This window comes from Leucopleurus acutus (assembly GCF_964270905.1).
Source record: "Leucopleurus acutus genome assembly, chromosome: 5".
Classification (NCBI taxonomy): domain Eukaryota; kingdom Metazoa; phylum Chordata; class Mammalia; order Artiodactyla; family Delphinidae; genus Leucopleurus; species Leucopleurus acutus.
The window spans coordinates 70,470,843-70,491,737 of NC_139147.1; the positions used below are offsets into that span (position 1 = coordinate 70,470,843).

General features: G+C 46.7%; 1 protein-coding gene across 2 annotated transcripts in view; it reads right to left on the minus strand.

The window, feature by feature from the left end:
* The window catches only part of ITGB5 (integrin subunit beta 5), a 112,447-nt gene that overhangs the window by 64,620 nt on the left and 26,932 nt on the right, over positions 1–20,895 (minus strand). For both annotated transcript variants that reach the window (XM_082839597.1, XM_082839596.1), the window contains exons 4-5: positions 16,504–16,753; positions 4,586–4,754 (exon numbers count right to left, since the gene is read on the minus strand). In XM_082839597.1, the coding sequence (XP_082695723.1) occupies positions 4,586–4,754; positions 16,504–16,753 (419 nt within the window). The remainder of the gene's footprint in view (positions 1–4,585; positions 4,755–16,503; positions 16,754–20,895) is intronic.

Consider the following 20,895-nt stretch of genomic DNA (forward strand, 5'->3'; position numbering starts at 1 on the left):
TTCATGCGTGGAAAAATGACAAGTCTCAGGTCTAAAAGAAATCAGGCAACAAGTCGGAAGAAGCCAAATCAACTCCGGGGGCGGCTGCGCTGAGCGAAAACCTCTCCCAGCCGAGCCTGCCTCCAGGAATGGGGAATTCTCCACCCTCTCCTGGTATCTGCAGCAGCCCCTGCCTGGCCTGGAGCTCAAGCCTGAGCCAGGAGAGACAAAAAGCAAGATCAAGGGCTCTGGGCAAAGGGGCACAATGCTGTGAGGAGTCCTTTGCACTGACCAGCACAGCTGGAGGGCATCCTGGACCTCCTCCCCTCCAGCCCCACCTCCCTGCAGCCTCCAGGTGAGCACTCAGGCCGCCACAGAGCCGGTTAGTAGCAGAAGAGGCATAGCTTGAATCGGGACAACAGGACTCTGAGTCCTCTCTGCTCTGCACGGCACTGTCACTACTTCCCAAAGCACCTGGCACAATGTAATAGACAGGGCTTGGGCTTTAGAATCGACTGGATCTGGTTCGAATCCTGGCTCCACCCCTTTCCAACAGTAAGTAGAGTGAACCCTGTGACACTCAGTTTCCTCACCTGTAAACTGGGGACAAGTACCACCAATACACTGAAGGACTGTTGTGAGAATCAGAGATAGTGTATACAAAAGAGCTGGAGCACGGATGACAGTAGGGCAAGGGCAGCCACCATTTTGTCTCCAGAGGCCCACAGAGTCTGTATTCCCGCAGAAAGTCTTGTTGGAGGAAGCCGTTCCTCCAGCCCCTCTGGGGATGTGGTCGCCATTTTAGATTAGGATGCTCTCGCCAGCCAAGGAATGAAGGACCCAAGCCTCGCCAAGACTTTTCACTCAGCAATGCAAATTTACTTTGTTTGCTTTAAGACTTACTTATCCACCTATTTCTGAGGACACACAATGCTTTAAAAACTTAATAAATAACGCAACATTAGATAATCAAGATTAAAACAGAAAGGATAAGAAGGATAAATGTTAGGGGGCTAGAAGATGAGGCCAGAAGGGAAACAGGCTGGGTTGCAGGGATCTGATTTTTCTGTCTGACGGGAGAAAGCAGCCCATAGAATCCGTGTGGCCAGGACGTACCCAGCCAGGCTTAACTTTACAGGGAACTTCTTTAACCTGAGAGCCATGGAGAACAGCAAAGCCATGACTGACAACTCAGAGCTCCTGGACCACCCCGCCCTCTGTCTTCCCAGGGCACCAGCTCTCCCTATTTTGGGAGAACAGGAAAGCAGCCACGGTTCCAGTCTGAACCATTCATCACATTTGCACCTATACATTTTCAGAATAAACAACTTAGAGTCAACTTCTAGAAAAGTCCCAGGAGAGCAATAAAAGCGGTAATGGGAGAAACTATTATTCAGACCAAGAAAAAGTATAAACAAGTTTAATAATAGGTTTCGAGGTAAAGATAAGAAATTGTGGGTCACGGCATTCCCTCATCCCAACCCAGGCCGGTACAGCATTGGGAAAAATGCCTGCACTGGTGACAGAGGGGTTCCTACTCTCCAATGGCCTCTCCTAACAATGTGAGCTGCTGGGGGGAAAGATGGCAACTGAAAACTTCCACTCGTGGAAGTAGTTTTACTTCCTAAATCGAATCCTAAGTAGAAACAGACTGTTTCCTTCTTTTTGCAAAGAGCAGCTTTCCAGGAAATGTAAAGTTGGCCTTGGGGGTGGGATTTAAGACCAGTCATGTGAGCATTCCATACCCCTAAGTCCCTAAAGTTGGTAACTAACAGTCCATCCAGGGAAACCAGAGTGAGACTGAAATCAGAACAAAGAGCCTCCTGTGGGCTATGAAGCAGGCCTGTTATCAGCTCCGTCTCCAGGGCATGGGGTCAAAGGAAGTGGAGCGTGCACTGCTGCCGGGGCTGCCCAGCCAGCTCCAGCCTGCAAGAGACGCCTCTCCAACTGCAGAGATTACAGGCCTGCTGGCTCTGTCACATTCAGTTTTCAGGATTAAGAGGAAGGGCCTTTAATCTGGGCAAATCAGGAGACGGCAGAAAAGTCAGTCAACGAAGTAAGGCATGCTTAGGGCTTTTAAAAAAACTTTAAAAACCTAATTATCACTGAAACAAATGATATCTGGGATTTACTTCAAATAATGGGAAATAAAATGGTTAGGAAGGCAAATGAAACAAGATTGGCTACCAATTGGTAACTGTCCCAGATGGACCATGGGTACATGGGATTTTATTTCACTATTCTACTTTTGTATGTTTGAAATGTTCCGTTACAAATTTTAAAAATCATACCTTATTTATTGTGAAAATTTAAGTAAATATAAAATAACACAAAGAAGAAAATAAAAACCACACCTCATCCTATCACCAGAGACAATTGCTGTTAACACTTTGGTCTATTTATTTCCAATCTTTTCCATATTTTTCTTTCTTTTGTTTGCAAAATAGGGTCATACGTCTATGCTGTTTTATCACGTGCTTTCCTTTCCTCTCTTAATTTAGCTTAAGTATTATTCAAGTGCTCAAATATTCTTTTAGGGTGTGATTGTTATAGCCTTTCATCAATAGACAGGCCATAATCTATTTCCAATATTTAGCAACTATAAATAAGGCTGTAGTTAACCAGGAAGATGACGTTATAAATAGGTGATTTCAAGTGAGAAAGAAATTGCTTGATAGGTACCCAAACACACACTGACAGCACAAAGGAAAAGGTGAGAATAAAAGCTGGGATCTCATCGACTGCATAATTCCAAGCAATCAGTAACTTTCCAGGGACGCCCCATGACAAAGGCCAAGGTGGGGAATAAGAGAAAAATGCCAAAAGATATAAAACTGAAACACACACTAAAATGCCTCTCAGGCCAACAATAATTCGTAACCAGGTGCGGGCACTGAGTTGAAGAAATCTGCTTTGAAGCTCTCGAGTCTTGAAATACTGAGTTTTCAAAGGGAAGGATATTTTCATGGGTCTGGGATGGCACAGGAAGGTTCTGTGGGCTAAAGAGCGAATCAAACGGCTTCTCATGGACCACCGCGCCTCAAGCATTCCATCATGCCATTCGGATTCATCGAATTAAACAGAATTAATATAACTGGACAGTGCGTAGGCTTGTCACTGGGTTCTTCCCTTCAAGCCTTAAAGACAATTTCCTCCCCCGGAAAGAAAACCCACAATATTCCCACGATGGGGAGATAAGAGGGATCTCGCGTTTTCCCTGCACTATTTGTTCCTGCCAAGAGTGGATTTGGCAGGAAGTCCCTGAATATAACACCCCATACAATCAATAATCTGAATGCCAGTCAAAAACATCATTTTTCTTTCTGAAGGAAATCCATAAACTGTCTATTCTGTGATGCACTTGAAAGATTCAGAGCTGAACACATTCTAGCTGTGTCCCGTCTGGCTTTCTTGGGCTGCTACGAAGCATCAGGGGCCTCTGAATCAAACCGTTCTGCTCTAGCCAGCGGCTGGGCAGGGGCCACTCTGCAGCCGTCCTGGGTAGGGGGTCACTGTGAGACCGTCCTCTCCGGGGTGGCCCCAAGGACACAGGGACGGGCAGAAAGGCAGTGGGACCAAGAAGAGGCTGAGGAAGCTGTGCTTTCTTCATATCTTTCTTTCCCCTTATCCCTCCTGTCTACCATTTCAGTTTTTTATTTCGGAAAGGACAACCGTGACTCTCTTTTCATTTTGTCGAGGACCAAGAGGAGGAGAAGTGAATCTGTGACACACTAAACACAGGCTCTCTGAGGTCAGACATGCGGCCTCTCCAAACTGAGTTCTAACCTCCTTACCCAGCCCTCCCCCAGACATGAGCATCCCAACCACCGCCCTGTTGCTGAGCCCATCAAAATGGTCAGGAAAGCATTACCAATTATGCATAGTATATGGTGACCACTATGGAAAAAAATGTTAAAGTATGTGCTAGAATAGCAAATTCAAGAGTGATACTTATTTTTATCTTTTGTTATTGTTATTGGGCTGTCTTGATATAGAAAATTATGTTAAGAATAAGTTATTACCAACATCCCATTTACATATTTTGCTGAGATTGGAATGTCTCAAAGCATGAGTTCATTTCTGACCTAAGTCTGTGTCCTCCCCTCTGGATTCACATATCACAGAGAAACACGAGAAAAACAAACAAACAGAAAGAAAACCAAAAATGACAAGCGCTTCTCTTTTTAGCTGGATTCCCCAACAGAGCACTCTTTAATGTTTACCAAAATTGGGCCATAAAATTCTACAAGATTCTATGCATATGGCTTGACCTTTTCTTCCCCCTGCTCCCTGTCCCCAAAAGCAGCAAAAAAGCCAAATATAGAAAAAAGGAACAGCTGTCTGCTGGCAAAGACAACATCCCATTGTACACAGCCACACCCTGACACAGACACACACCAGTCCTAAGCCATCCCTGCACGCCAGCTGGTTTGACTTCCATAGATTTTCCCAAGGGCCCACCGAGCTCACCCTCTGATGCAAGAGTGGACAGGAGGCCACAGGCTGCGATGGCTCAGTATCTGCAGGCAGTGCCAACGCACATCACCCACACGGACACCTCTCCGCTGACCTCCCACGCAGGGGCAGAGCCAGAAGGGAAGGTTACCTTGCAGACAGCCGCCTGGAGCACTGCGTCAAAGCCGCCCTCGGGGGCATCGCGGTTCCGGGACACCCTCTGCTTCCGAACTTCCTCGTTGAAGCTGTCCACTCTGTCTGTGAGAGGCAGCAGATGGCGGAACCCAAAGGAGGGGACACAGTTTGGGAATAGCTTGTAACTGGAGAGAAAGAGGAGAAGAGTCACTTTTCCTTCATTGTCCCCAAATCTTAAACAACCAAGTAACTCTGTGCATTTACTGAGGGCCTTGAACGGCACCAACGAATACTCACTCAGCACCTACCACACACCCCTGGGACAGACACAGTGGGGGAGCACAGAGAAATAACCTAGTCCCTACTCTCCAAACACAAGCTCTAAACTGCGGGCGAGACAGCACATACCAGGCTGTAGGTGAATGAAATGGACAAATGGGTCGTAGGAAGTAGCGGTTAACAGTGGGCTACCGCGGTCAGAGGAAGGTGTCACGGAGGCGCCCTGACGCGGGCCTTGGAAGATGCAAGCGCCTGGTGGGACAGGCACCGCAGCCTGGGCGGCACCGAGGGGAAGGAAGGCTCTTACAGGCTGAGGAAGGCGGGCCATGTCGAGGGAGGGCAGCGTGAGCAGAGTGACTCTACGAAACCAGCTTCTTACATCGACTCTGCTGCTGCCACGTGATAAAGGATCACGTAGCCCCTTCGTGTCCACCCACTCAGAGACCACCAGGACGTGCTGGCAACCGAGCAAACACTAAATGCAACAGAAATGAAAACGTTCTGTTTCTTCGTTCATTTATAAATACTGGAATGATAAAGCATCAGCTCTCCTAGACACAAAGAGAAATCACTGAGAAGCAAGCCATCTTCGAATGGAAAATGCTACCTGGAAATCTGGAAAGAGGGAAGTATTGCACCTCAATAGGAGGTTAATGCCATGTCTTTCTCCTGAATATTGGGTGTTCTCATCTTCAGTTTGCAGTGGAGATGGCCCCATTCCTGGAGGAAGTTACAGTCCAATCACATCTGCAGGAGTTTCACTTGGCTATATAACCAATGAAATAGGAAGAGGGGCCTTACATTGTTTCCAGAAAGGTTCACTGGGTAAAAGGGGAGAGGGAAGTGCAAATGCAAGGACCCTGTGGCAGAAGGGAGCACAGAGAGCCCAAGGGCAGAGGGAGGCCAGTTAGACTGCAATGCAGGGAACAAGGGCAAAGATGGGCTATGAGGAGGCTGGGGAGGCAAGCTGGACCAGACTGTGTAGGTCTGTGGCCATGTTAAGGAAGCCTCTCTTTCAGAACTAAGACAGAAAGCAAACACCAACAGAGAGGCATGAGGGGAAGGCTTCGTTACCTACCCAATTCAAGCTGTGTGCGTGGGAAGGGAAACAGGCTTAGCAACTCCTAGCAGCTCCTGCCTCACTGCCATCAAGAAGGGCGGCTGGGGCAGGTCTGAGAGGCTCCCCTCCTCCCCGAGAGAGGCAATCTTGGGCTTTCTAAGAGGCTCTCTCATCCCCTCTAAGGGCCTACGGTACCTGCTCCAACAGTCACTCACAGTAAGCCACCTCTGCAGGGTCAACCCCACTGCCATGATGGCCATGGTGCCTCCGGACAGGGAGAGCTGCGAGCAGCTGTCCCCACTTGCCGTCCCCACTTGCCGTCCCTTTGTTTCACTCCCTCCTCCTTCCCCAAAAATCTTCACCCGCCCCTTGTGTTTGCACAGGTCAGGCTCTTCTGTAACCCATGCCACCCAAACTTTCTATTCTCATCTCAGTTCCCCATAAAGACAAAGGTCATGGAAATTGCATTCCCAGCTGGAAGCAGGAAGTGAGCTGAGGTCCCATCATAGTCATCTGACAAATAGATGGGCCCAGGAGGAAGGAAATGTACACAAACTCTCACTCCCCTCCCTCGCCCTCTGAGCAACTTCACCCTTCTGTGCTGTGCTGGTCCATGGCTGCAGACTTCAGGTGTTTACTGTCTCGGTTGACGGGGTCGGTTGAGGAACGGAGAAGAGGAACAAAACTATGACTGCTGCTCAATGAGAAAACCAGAAAAGCTGTGAAAAGCTCAGCTAAATTAGTTCAGCGTTTTTTACCTCTTCCCTTCCTGCAAAGGGGAATAAGTAGATATATTTTTACTGTGGAGAATTACTATTAATAATCAGGAACTAGAACATGTGTTTGCCAGAGAGAAGACTTCATTGCAGAGAATTTATTATAACCAAACCAGAATCACCTCTTAGTGAGAGGAAAACAGCTTTGTCACACAGGCTCTGTTGAATGTCTCCACAGTCTCTGGAAAACAATGTCAAACTGTGTCTAATTTAACCCCTGGAAGAGCTGTCTGAGCGACCTGAAGATCTGGGTGTTTGAGGGTCTCATGCCAGGAAGCCCTCCCACCCCCAACTGTGTCTGTGCTATAGGACCCCAGTTTAGGACCTACTAAATCTTTACTGGATTAAGAATTATGAACCAGGAAGATGAATAAAATATATATGCTTAAAGAGCCTGGGGGAGCATGTGTGTATAAAAAGTGAATCCTATTTGCAGATGCTAGATGTAGGCAAATCCAAAAAACAATCTAATGCTTCAGGACAATACTGTGGACCATGGAGCTGACAGGGCAAGACCTCTCCTCTTCCTCTAAACAAAGAGAACTGCTGGGTAAAAATCTAATCTCCAAAAATGTTAATATGTAGCCAAGACTGGAAGCTTAGCGGGGAAATCCCAGGTGCCAGGAACGGAGAGAAAAGCATTGCACAAATGAACGGACTTAAACTAGGTGGGAAGTGAGCAAGGATCTCCTGGCAGAGGGATCCCCCACCCCCCACCCTAGCGTGTTGGGGCCTGACAAAGGTCTGGGGCTTGGGGCCAGGTTCTAACAGGGACAGATGATGGCCCTCAGGCCAGCGCAGGGCAGAGCACTGGAACAGGGCTCTCTGCACAAAGATGAGTGTTACAAAGAGCTGCCCTGTCACTAAAATCAAACCCAGAAAAATTCCAGCCACTGGCCTGGGAGAGAAGCAAGGAAGATGCACTCTGGGCTCATGGTGAGATGAATCACCCATAAAGATTGTAACTCCAGGCCTAAACAAGTCAGAATTCATTACTTTTACAAGGAAGGAACCCCCCTGCTGAGAAATAAACAGAACTAGTCCCACAGTGAAACCCAGAGGATCCTAGCATCAGGGAACAGAAAACCATCCTGCAGGGACGTCAGTACCCCTGGGGCACGTGATCCCCTAATGGAAAACAACCTCTGGTGAAGAGGAACTAATGAAAAAGTTATAGACCCCATGAGAAATAAACTACCATGAAGGAATATCAGCAAATTCAACCAACTGCAGGATCTGCAGTTCAAGAAACAGGTAACAAAATTATCTAAAGGACATTAAAACAAAGGTATTTAAAACATTCAAGGAGAAGGAAAAAATACCAAAGACTAGAATGGGATATTATTAGGAAGAAAAAACAATCAGAAGGCTATGAAAAAATAGTATGAAAAACAGAAGTCTAAAAGAAAAAACCAAATAAAAAATAGTCACTCAAATTCAAAAATGAAACTTCATTGTATGGATTAAAAACATTGAAGAACAGGGTACTGCCACAAAAACCAAAATACAGATCAAAGGAACAGGATAGAAAGCCCAGAAATAAACCCATGCACCTATGGTCAATTAATCTACGACAAAGGAGGCAAGACTATATAATGAAGGAAAGATAGTCTCTTCAATAAATGGTGCTGGGAAAACTGGACAGCTCTATGTAAAAAAAATGAAATTAGAACATTCTTGGGACTTCCCTGGTGGCGCAGTGGTTAAGAATCCACCTGCCAATGCAGGGGACACAGTTTCGAGCCCTGGTCCGGGAAGATCCCACATGCCGCACAGCAACAAAGCCTGTGCGCCACAACTACTGAGCCTGCGCTCTAGAGCCCGCAAGCCACAACTACTGAGCCCGCGTGCCACAACTACTGAAGCCTGCATGCCTAGAGCCCGTGCTCCGCAACAAGAGAAGCCACCACGATGAGAAGCCTGTGCACTGCAATGAAGAGTAGCCCCTGCTCGCCACAACTAGAGAAAGCCCGCACGCAGCAACAAAGACCCTACACAGCCAAATATCAATAAATAAATAGACTTCTTTTTTAAAAACATTCTTTAATACCATACACAAAAATAAACTCAAAATGGATTAAAGACCTAAATGTAAGACCAGATACTATAAAACTCTTAGAGGAAAACATAGGCACAACACTCTGACACAAATTGCAGCAATATCTTTCTCAAGCCATCTCCTAGAGTAAGGGAAATAAAAATAAACAAATGGGACCTAATTAAACTCAAAAGCTTTTGCACAGCAAAGGAAACCATAAACAAGACGAAAAGACAACCTGCAGAATGGGAGAAAATATTTGCAAACGGTGCGACTGACAAAGGATCAGTCTCCAAAATTTACTAACAGCTCATGTGGCTCAATATCAGAAAAAACAAACCACCCAATCAAAAAATGGACAGAAGACCTAAACAGACATTTCTCCAAAGAAGACATACAGATGGCCAAGAGGCACATGAAAAGATGCTCAACATAACTAATTATTAGAGAAATGCAAATCAAAACTACAATGAGCTATCACCTTGCACCCGTCAGAATGGCCATCATCAAAAAGTCTACAAATAATAAATGCCGGAGAGGGTGTGGAGAAAACGGAACCCTCCTACACTGTTGGTGGGAATGTAAATTGGTACAGCCACTATGGAGAGCAGTAAGGAGAGTCCTTAAAAAACTAAAAACAGAGCTACCATATGATCCAGCAATCCCACTCCTGGGAATGTATCTGGAGAAAAACATGATTCGACAGGATGCATGCACCCCAATGTTCATTGCAGCGCTGTTTACAATAGCCAAGACGTGGAAGCAACCTAAAGGTCCATCAACAGATGAAAAGATGTGGGAATTCCCTGGCAATCAGTGGTTAGGACTCTGCACTTCCACTTCAGGGTGCACGGGTTCAATCCCTGGTTGGGGAACTAAGATCCCACAAGCTGCGTGGTGTGGCCAAAAAAAAAAAAAAAAGATGTGGTATATATATATATACAATGGAATGTTACTCAGCCATTAAAAAGAATGAAATAATGCCACTGCAGCAACATGGATGGACCTGGATATTATCATCCTAAGTGAAATAAGTCAGACAAAGACAAATATCATATGATGTCGCTTATGTGTGGAATCTAGAAAAAAAATGATACAAATGAACTTATTTACAAAACAGAAACAGACTCACAGACTTAAGAGAACTGAGCTTATGGTTACCAGGGGAGAAGGGTGGGGGGGGGGTGGGGATAGATTGGGAGTTTGGGATTGACATGTACACACTGCTATATTTAAAATAGATAACCAGCAAGGACCTACTGTATAACACAGGGAACTCTGCTAAATATTCTGTAAAGACCTAAATGGGAGAAGAATTTGAAAAAGAATAAGTACATGTATATGTATAATGGAATCACTTTGCTGTACACCTAAAACTAACACAACATTGTTAATTGACTATACTCCAATATAAAATAAATTTTTTTTTTAAAAATTGAAGAACAAAATGATAAACTGGAAGAAATTTTCTCTTATGAAGCTAAGGGAAAGAAAGAGGTAGAAGTTATGGGAGAAAAATTTAGAAACATGAAGTTTAGAATGAGAGGCTCCAACACTCACCTAGTAGCGTTAGAAAGAAAATGGAGAGAATCGGAGACAGGAGTCAGAGATGATGTCTGAAATTTTTCAAGAATAAAGCTATGTTCTCAGATTAAACAAGCAGAGCAAGTTCTGAACAATGCAAATAAAAGTACTAAACCCAACCCAGCCACATTGGAATGCATATCATTATAGGACATGAAAAGCACAGGGAAATATTAAAAGCCACCAGAGAGAAGGAAAACCATTAGATAGAAGACTTTTCATCAGCCACAGGACATGCCAGAAGACAATGAAAATAATACCTTCAAGGGGGTGAAAGAGTACCATGACCTCTTGGAAGAAACACAAAGGGTAAGAAAAAATATAAATGATGAAGGATGAAATGTATTATCTCACTTGCAAAGATTTTTACAGATGTATTTCTATTTTTTTTGTGTGTGTGGTGAGAACCCTTAAGATGTACTCTCTGAACGACTTTCAAGTATACAATTGTATATTTCAAGTACAGTACTGTTGCCTATCACCACCATGCTGTACATTAGAGCTCCAGAATGTATTCATCTTATAACTGTAAGTTTGTACCCTTCGACCAACATTTCCCCCTTCCCCGGCCAATCACCACTCTACTGTCTGTTTCTATGAGCTTGGCCTTTTTAGATGCCACATATAAATGAGACATGGCATATATATCAGCAACAGCCTAATACCTCTAACAAAAGAAAAAGTGTTCAGAACCAGAAATAACAGGCCAGATTAATCCATCAAATCCTGTACCACTGAATATCATGTGACTCTTCCCAGGAACACTATTTCTATTACTCAGAATAGCAATTAAACAGTTCTTTAATCTGATGATTAAATTACTTTTTTTTTCTCTTCTTATGGCAGTCCTGGTACCACTTACTTCAGCTCTGGCATTTCTGGTTCATTCTAAGATGGGAGGGGATAAGTCTAGGATTTTGATCCTTTGGCCGAAACATCCGGAGCAGGAGGCGGGACAAACCTCAAGAAAGCCCCACGAAGGGCTTCCCTGGTGGTGCAGTGGTTGAGAGTCCGCCTGCCGATGCAGGGGACACGGGTTCGTGCCCCAGTCCGGGAACATCCCACATGCCGCGGAGTGGCTGGGCCCGTGAGCCATGGCCGCTGAGCCTGCACGTCCGGAGCCTGTACTCCGCAACGGGAGAGGCCACAACGGTGAGAGGCCTGCGTACCGCAAAAAAAAAAAAAAAAAACTGGTTCTCTTCTGAGATGTCCTGCACAGGTGGTTAAATCACTCCTCCTGACTCCCCATCTCCCCAAAACTTCCCGGGGCTACTACTGCTGCTTCCACACCACCACAGGAGAAAAAAACCTAACAGAAGGTACCATTGAGAGAGAATGCTGTGATTTTTCTCTCCACATGAGCTGAAGGAAAAGAAGAGACAAGGATCACAGACGGCAACTACGGAGCCAAGCATGGAACTCAAACTGAGACAGGAAGACAACAGGACAGCCATTTTGGAAAAGGACCAAGGGAACGACCTTGAGAAAGCGGGCTTGACAGGCCAGAAAAACAGCACCTAAAAGCTTGGGCTTCTGACACAACCACCAGAGACTCACAGGAGTAAAAGATTAGCTCTATCTCTGTTCCACTGACATCTGTACATGGTTTCCAAAGGACAAAAGCGGAACTATAAATCCGCCACCTAGCAGAATTGCCGAACTCCCAGTTCCCTGAAAGATATAGATAAAAGCTTGACACGCATTCTTAAGGTGGTTTAGCAGGAAGCAGGCCCCCAGATGAAAACTGCTGACTGCAGGCACATAGACCCCAGACTGCTTGAAGCCTGAAGGTTGATGGTGCTCCAAACTTCACCTCCATGCCACCAACCCAAGAACTGAGCACGAGCTGCTCAGGCACCCTGTGGCCTCCTCCCTCACACTGCCTTTAAAACCCCTTCCCAGAAAGTCCTCGGGGAACTGACACTCTTTTCCACCTTCTCCCTTGTGCACCAGCTATCCTTTCAATAAAAAGCTTCGTTTGCCTAAGAGTCTTGTGGGAGCAATATCCGTTTCTATGGTATTGCTGTCCAAGAATCTGGAGAGGGCCCGATAACAGAACCAATGAAGCAGCCCAGCTGGGAGACGAGAGGGAGTGGTAGGGACTGTGGCAGCCAAACAACATGTGGGACAAGGCTGGCTTTACTAGACCTCCTAGTTTTTTGAGAAAACCTAAAATCCTGGCTATTCTTTGTTAAATCTTTTATTTTTAACTGTTGGTAACTAATTCACAGTGCCATTAAAACTTAGGAAAGGGCTTCCCTGGTGGCGCAGTGGTTGAGAGTCCGCCTGCCAATGCAGGGGACACAGGTTCGTGCCCCGGTCCGGGAAGATGCCACATGCCGCGGAGCAGCTGGGCCCGTGAGCCATGGCCGCTGAGCCTGCGCACCTGGAGCCTGTGCTCCGCAACGGGAGAGGCCACAGCAGTGAGAGGCCTGTGTACCGCAAAAAAACAAAAAACTTAGGAACGCAAATAAAGCACATGTACAGGCTGAATCAGGAACAGAAACAGCCTGATTACATCCCCCCGCTTGCTCTGTTCTCCAGGAACCGTGGGGAATCTCCGAGGATACCCAGGCAACCACACAGAGTCCACTGCCTGGACGCGGGAGGTACATCTCAGCCTGCTCACTGAGCCATGCGGTGACTCCCCTTTCATGCTGCCCAGCTTAGGGAAGAGAGATCTGTATAACTCAGACCTGATGATTCCTTCCAAACTCCCATTCTTTCACCGGATTTCCTGTCTCCCAAGCAGCCTGTCAGTGTGCCTTGTACTCACTGTCAAAACTTCTACCGTCTGCAGTTGGTTCTGCCTTCTAGGGCTTGGAGAAGTAGCTCTGAATAAGGAGAGTGTAATAACCTTGAATATTCAACGCTGAGGGCCCCAGGCCAGTCCTTCATCCTCTGCCAGCCTCCCATCTAGCATCTGACAGTTCGTCGATGGTCCCCAGAAGAATCAAAGTAGAGACACACCCTGTCTCTCAGGAGACAGGACCCAACCAGAGGGCGGGGGTGAAAAGTAGCAGACAGAATCACTATTCCGGATGAACTGAAAAAATTGGGGGTTAAGATGCTGTTGCTCCTGGTGAGTAGCAGAACTCCAACAAAAAGACATGTGGCACTGGGATGCAGCTGAAAAGGGCCTTGGGGACAGGACCAAAGTGACAATACTGCCAGCAGCTACCTGTGGCCAGGAGGAATCTAAACCCAGAAAGTGAGGACACCTAGTGTCTCTCTGTGGCTAAGGAACTTAGAATCTCGTTTGTGTCTAAAATTTTTTCTTATCTTATTGTTTTTTCCACTGTTGTGTCATTGCAATCCCAGGAAAGATCTAAGTTAGCTTCTAGGAGTGTGTACAGAAGGGTCGGGAAGGATTCAGAACATACAATACCAGCATAAATACCACCTCACCCCCACCCCCCAGTCCAACCCAGAGCTGGGAACTTCTGAGGCTGCCAAAGGGGAGACAAGAAGTTAGACAGGCTCAGGGGCTTACGAGCAGCCCTATTCCCCTCAGGGGCAGCCAAGGAGACAAAGAATCGAAAATGACATCACAAGATGCCCGAATCCCTGAGTCACCACTTGAAGAAGAGCTGCCAAAGAAAGCAGCTCCCATCAGATTTTTACAAGCAAGAAATAAATTTTCATTGTGTTGAGCACTGAGATCTGGGGTTTGCTTGTTACTGCAGCACAGCCTAACATTACCCTTAGGCAAGTGCCTAGAAGGGTGGGTGGTTTTGGAATGGGTATTATTACTCAAACTCAAGGAAAGCATCTGGGTGGCAGTGTGATTTAGATGGGGAAAAAATAAGCATCATATTGATGGAAACAGACTCTGGAAGTAGTTCATCCTGATTCATATTCCAAGTCTACCCCTTACTATTTGTGTAATCCTTCTAAGCCTCGGTTTCCTCATCTTTAAAATACAGCTCACCAGGACCTCCCTGGTGGCTCAGTGGTTAACAATCCGCCTGCCAGTGCAGGGGACACAGGTTCGATCCCTGGCCCGGGAAGATCCCACGTGCTTAGGAGCAATTAAGCCTGTGTGCCACAACTACTGAGCCTGTGCTCTAGAGCCCGCGAGCCACAACTACTGAGCCTGCGTGCCTAGAGCCTGTGCTCTGCAACAAGAGAAGCCACCGCAATGAGAAGCCCGTGCACCTCAACGCAGACCCCACTCACTGCAACCAGAGATCCCGCGTGCAGCAACGAAGACCCAACGCAGCCAAAAATAAATTAATTTAAAAATAATAATAATAAAATAAATAAATAAAATACAGCTCACTTCTATAGACCTCAAAAGATTGCTACGAGATTTAAATGGGATGATCCATATAAGGTATGAAGTGCAGTGAATGCCTGACACTGAGTAAGAACGTAAGTCTTAGCTATTCCTCATCTAGCGATACTTTGGCGCCTCACATGCCAAAGCCTAACCAAAGCTGAACATGGAAATGAGTCAAGAAAAAGTTGAAGGTTATCACTCGTTGTCACACTGCATAATCTTGCCATTTAAAAGAACACTTGAGGGGGCTTCCCTCGTGGCGCAGTGGTTGAGAATCTGCCTGCTAATGCAGGGGACACGGGTTCGAGCCCTGGTCTGGGAGGATCCCACATGCCGTGGAGCAACTAGGCCCGTGAGCCACAACCACTGAGCCTGCGCGTCTGGAGCCTGTGCTACACACAAGAGAGGCCACGATAGTGAGAAGCCCGCCCACTGCGATGAAGAGTGGCCCCCACTTGCCACAACTAGAGAAAGCCCTCGCACAGAAATGAAGACCCAACACAGCAAAAATAAATTAATTAATTAATAAACTCCTACCCCCACATCTTCTTTTAAAAAAAAACAAAACACTTGAAAGCCCAGTAAGGAAACAAACCACCTTCACAAAGGTTGTATTGGGGAGTTGGAGGAAGTGACCCTCCACCTCCAATACACAAATGCACTAGGGCAGGGACCTATTCGCCATCCCGTTTCCTCTTCCACTGCACACAGCTAACCTAGTTCCCAGCCTCCCCGCTAGAACCCAGCTCTGTAGAGCAGAATGTAGGAGCAAAGGCCACTCTATCCTGGTCCATAGGCTCCTCCTATGAGCAATCCTCCAGGCATGATGACCTTACAAGCCACATGTGAACCAATGGAGCCTGGGACCCCGAGTCACTGCTTAGAGGACAAGTTAGCAGAAAATAAACTTCCTTCAAGTCTGAGTCATTACATACTTTTGGATTTGCTTACTGCAGTAGTTAGAAACTCTTGTTCTCTAATAATTTCTCGAAAATTTTCTTTTAAAACAATTTATTTTAATTTTTAAAATTTATTTATTTTTGGCTGCATTGGGTTTTTGTTGCTGTGTGCGGGCTTTCTCTAGTTGCCGCGAATGCGGGGCTACCCTTCGTTGTGGTGTGCAGGCTTCTCATTGCAGTGGCTTCTCTTGTCGCAGAGAATGGGCTCTAGGCATGCGGGCTTCAGTAGTTGTGGCACACAGGCTCTAGAGTACAGGTTCAGTAGTTGTGGCACGAGGGCTCAGTAGTTGTGGCTCGCAGGCTCTAGAGCGCAGACTCAGTAGTTGTGGCGCACGGGCTTAGTTGCTCCACGGCATGTGGGATCTTCTCAGACCAGGGCTCAAACCCATGTCCCCTGCATTGGCAGGCGGACTCTTAACCACTGCGCCACCAGGGAAGCCCTGTCGAATATTTTCTAATTCAAGTACTTATGTTGGGAAAAAAAAAAAAATCACACCTATAAAGGGCAGGGTTTTCATTTTGTTTTGTCAAGGTAAGTTATAGTTATGTATATAAACAATAGGAACCGACTTTGATTCATTTATTCCAAACATCTCAGTCGCTCCAAACAAGGAGATAGTTTAAGTTGTTCTCCCTGCTCCCTCCCTGATCACCGGGGTCTATCACTTCCTGAGAACACTCTCTAAAATCTATTAATGTAGAAAACAGTGCTGTGTCTGGCAGGCAGGAAAACAAATGAGCTATCATCATTGTATCTTTATGCAACCTTGTAACAATTTATTTCTTCGCAGGCAGAGGGAGGACAGAGCTGGATTATCCTTCATCAAATTTAACACCTGAGCCAGTTCCCTCCCCGCACCCAGATATGACCTCCCTAGGCCTTTCTTTAGGCTCAGTTCCCGCTGATCCATTCCCCCATCCTTGAATACCCAACAGAAGCGCAGCTGGTCACTCACCCAATGCATGGGTTGGTCTGGTACCTCGGTGCCGTGTAGGAGAAAGGAGAGATGTTCTTGTCTACAAAGGACCCAAATCCCAAGCGGAAGTTGCTGGTGAGCTTCCTCATCTCCTCGGCAAGCTTGGTGCCCAGGCTCCGTATGTTGTCCAAGTCATCCTTCATGGACAGAGAGAGGTCCATCAGGTAGTACAAGTCCACTGGATAATCCTCCACCTGTCGAACCTGCAGCTGGAAGGTAGTCTTGTCACCTGTGCCAACCGAGAGACCGTGCGTGTTAGAGGTCATTCAATTCGCTGGGGCTGAAGGGACGGGTTTTGCTTTCAAAGCTGGCCCACCTCTGACTTTGCTTTAGTGACTGTGTGCCTCTCAGAAGACATCTTTTCCGCTCTGGAAACAGAGCGACCGAAGGGGATATGGGCACTGAGGATGCAGCTCTAGGTTCTCCTTTCACACACAGGCCTCAGTATTTTTTAAGGAAACTCTTTAAGAACCAATCTCCTTAGTAGTGTTCTGTCTTCTCAGCAAAAAGGATGCTTAGGTAATTGGTGGACGGTGCACCAGACAATTCCACAGACACAAATGGGTGAAAGGAGCCCACCAAGCACATACCAGCTTCAGAGAAAGGACTGGCCGAGATGGGAACGTGGCCAGGAGCCCGCAAAGGTGTATGTGAAACAGAACACAGGAAAGAAATTAACAAGAGAAGGGTACAGACATTAGTAAGAACTGAGGTGGGGAAGAGAGATGTGCAAGGCAAGGGAGACTGGGAAAACAAAGATGGTTACTTAAAATACCCCCAGAGGGCAAAAATGTTTATGCTTATGCGGGCCACCTATTTCTATCTCCCTAGCCATTTATCAAACAATCGTATTTAGTTCTCCAGCATATCTGATATCACAGACACAAATCATTATTATCATAAATTATATGTATAAATATAGGAAGACATGCTCCAAACTTTAGCACCACCGAAAAGAAAAAGAAACAGAAAGGAAACACTACTAGATTTGCCTACAGCTACAAGAAAGAGAAAATAACTTTTGGTTCTATAATAAGCAGTCAACAGCCAAAGGGAAAAGAAATTGATTCAGAGGAAAAGAACAATGAAAAAAAAGGCAGTTTCTGGCAGGCGTGGCCTCTGCAAGCTGGCCCCACATGGTATGCAGAAAGGCCCAAACCAAGTCAGCGCAGTAACTGGAGGACGCGTGCCAGGACAATGATCCTTCGTCATTCATAATCTCTAAAAACACACTGTTCAGAAACAACTTCAAGCGTGAATTTTCCAGGTGATCCTATCTGCCCTCAGGCTTGTTAGCCTCTCAGGCACCAAGAGATGTCCTTGAACTCTTCGGACAGAACTGTCTACACACACTTGAAATCTGGACGTCCTTTGTGTGTTCAAAGGTGCAATGGCGAAGGTGGCCTCGCTCCCGCACGAGGGTCCACACCTCATCTGCCCGCGGTCATGTCTCAGAGGCGTCCATCGTTCACCTCAAGATGACAACCAGCGAGCCGAAGCCTTCTTGAACTTGCAGGATAGGGAACCCAGTGCTCTGTGCTCCCCGCACCTCCTCCCACCCCAGACGAGGCATACTTAGTTCATTAACAAGATCTCAGTCCAAGTTCCAGCTCTGCCCCTCAACTAGCGGTGCAACCCGAGCCTCCATTTCCTTAACTGTAAACTGGCAATAACAACAGCACGACAGCATGAAGGCTATGAAGCACTCATGTGGGAAGGAGTGTTCTGTAAGCAGTGAAGGCCTGCCCAGATGAAGTATGATTATTATAATTACCATGGTAGTCTGAGTGTCAGAGCCAAGCCTGCTTCCCCCGACTTGTCCTTACATGTGCTGCTCTAGCCTGATGACGGATGTAGTTTGGGTTGCCTGTTGGTACGAGCCTATTTTTAAAAGCCACTGGAGCCTGACTCAAACAGAGGAATGTTCGAGATTTCTTCCAGAATGAATTCCGGACTGCTACAATAGCTGTCTCTGGTTCCCATGTCCCTGCACAGGGCCCCTCCCATCCCTGGATGCCACATCGTAGTGGGGGAGGGGCGGGAGGGCCTGCGATCCTGTCCCCTCTGTCCAATCCCACGGCCTCTTTACGAGGTCTCCTGTATTTTGTTACTTGTGCCCTTCCCCCAAGTTTCCAGGTATACCTTCTTTAATCCAGAATCCACTTCCACCTTTTGCAGGATTACGAGCAATTACAGATGAACACTTTAGGACCAGGAAACAGGGAACTAGCTTGGATTCAGGGAGGCTGGAAGGCACCCATGGGAGGGAAGTGGACATTAGCCTCAGAAAGCAAGAGCTGGGCTGGAATCCGGACCTTGTCACCAAGAGCTCAAGGCCTCAGGCTCCTTTAAACTTGCTGCTCAGTTTCTGGATCAGTAAAATGGGGAGGATGCTAATTACTGTGGGTATTGAGGAGACAGCATATATAAACACCATACAAATGCTTCTACACAAGAAAAACTTCGGCCTCAGTTCCCCTGAAAGTCAATTATTAAAGCAATTTCCTGTGGAGCTAAAAAGAGAGAACATTCTGCCAAAAACTTGAGTGTGAATGGCTAACGGCCTTGGGTATTATATTTAACTCCAAATTTTCCAGACACGAAGGCAAAGAGGGAAACGAGATGTGGTACATAGGTCTCTTTGTATACTAAGGGGTTATCTATTCTGAAGTAAGAAATCTCTTGTCATTAAATTCTAAGAGAAATTGATCACTACAACACACACACACCTCCCCATAGGGAGGCTGCAAATGGTTAAAAAATATATATATATATATATATTTCTCTCCCAGTTTTCCAAGAAGGGAGGGGTATAAGAAAAGGGGTAATATCATTAATGTTTGGAATGAGGGTTTATGGCTACCTTATCTATGCTGGATTTTAAATGCTACAAACTCCTCAGTGGGCCTTGGCAATAAGTGAATGTTCTGTCAGTGCAATAGGGAAGAACCTTATTATTCTACTACAAGTTAATCACTAAAGGGATGTTGCCTGTAAGATTAAATTATACATACTGACCCATCTCTGGGAACCCTGCCTCCCAGGTAATGAGCATTAAGCTAAAATACCTTTGTTTAGCTCACAGGAAACATCCTGACCAGGCCTACCTGTGATTAGCTGCAAGAAGGAAGAAATTAACACATCCCCTTCCAAGTCTGGCAGGAACCAGGCCCTTACCCACCTCCCCTGTTAGTATTAAAGAAGCCAGAATTCTAACTCAGGGAAGATGGTTCTTTGAGACGCTAGTCTACCATCTCCTCGGTCTGCTGGCTTTCCAGCTACAGTTGCTATTCCTTGCCCCAGCAACTCGCCTCTCAATTTACTGGCCTGTTATGCCGTGAGCAGTACGAGCTTGGACTCAGTTACATCAGCAGATTTTGGAGGGACTGACATTTCTGGACCAGTTCTCAGCGAGGGTGCTAAGCACGGGAATTAAGCTACAGTGCCGCAACTCCCCCACCGAGGGAGCCCCCGTGGTTAGCTGACTGAAGGTGAAACTGCTGCTGCACGCCAGGGGCGCCCTATGCCGGGAGAGGGTCTGGGGCATGTTCTCCATCTTTGGGTACACTTCCGGAACCATGCACACTCAACAGTACCTCCAGCCACCCAGTTCTGTACCACCCGAGACTTTTTTTTTTTTATCATAACGACAACATTTCCTTTTTTTTCGTTTTTTTAAATTTATTTTTGGCTGTGTTGGGTCTTCATTCCTGCACGCGGGCTTTGTCTAGTTGCAGTGAGCAGGGGCTACTCTTCATTGCAGTGCATGGGCTTCTCATTGCAGTGGCTTCTCTTGTTGCGGAGCACGGGCTCTAGGCGTGTGGGCTTCAGTAGTTGCAGCACACGGGCTCAGTAGTTGTGGCTTGCGGGCTCTAGAGCACAGGCTCAGTAGTTGTGGCGCATGGGCTCAGTTGCTCCGCGGCATGTGGGATCTTCCCGGACCAGGGATCAAACCCGTGTCCCCTGCATTGGCAGGCGGCTTCTCAACCCCTGTGCCACCAGGGAAGACCCCACCCGAGACTTTAAACCAGTCGCCACGTCTCGTGAGTCCAGGAGAGTGAGAGCCGGGCTCACCTTCACTGTGGACACTTGATCTGTGCCAGTCTCTGGTGACACCACCCAGCCCACGTATCCCCCTCCTCCCTCTCCATATAAGACCCCCTTACAGGGACTTCCCTGGTGGTGCAGTGGTTAAGAATCCACACAGGGGATACGGGTTTGAGCCCTGGTCCAGGAAGATCCCACATGCTGCGGAGCAACTAAGCCCATGAGCCACAACTACTGAGCCTGCACTCTAGAGCCCATGCGCCACAACTACTGAGCCCATGAGCCACAACTACTGAGCCCACGAGCCACAACTACTGAAGCCCG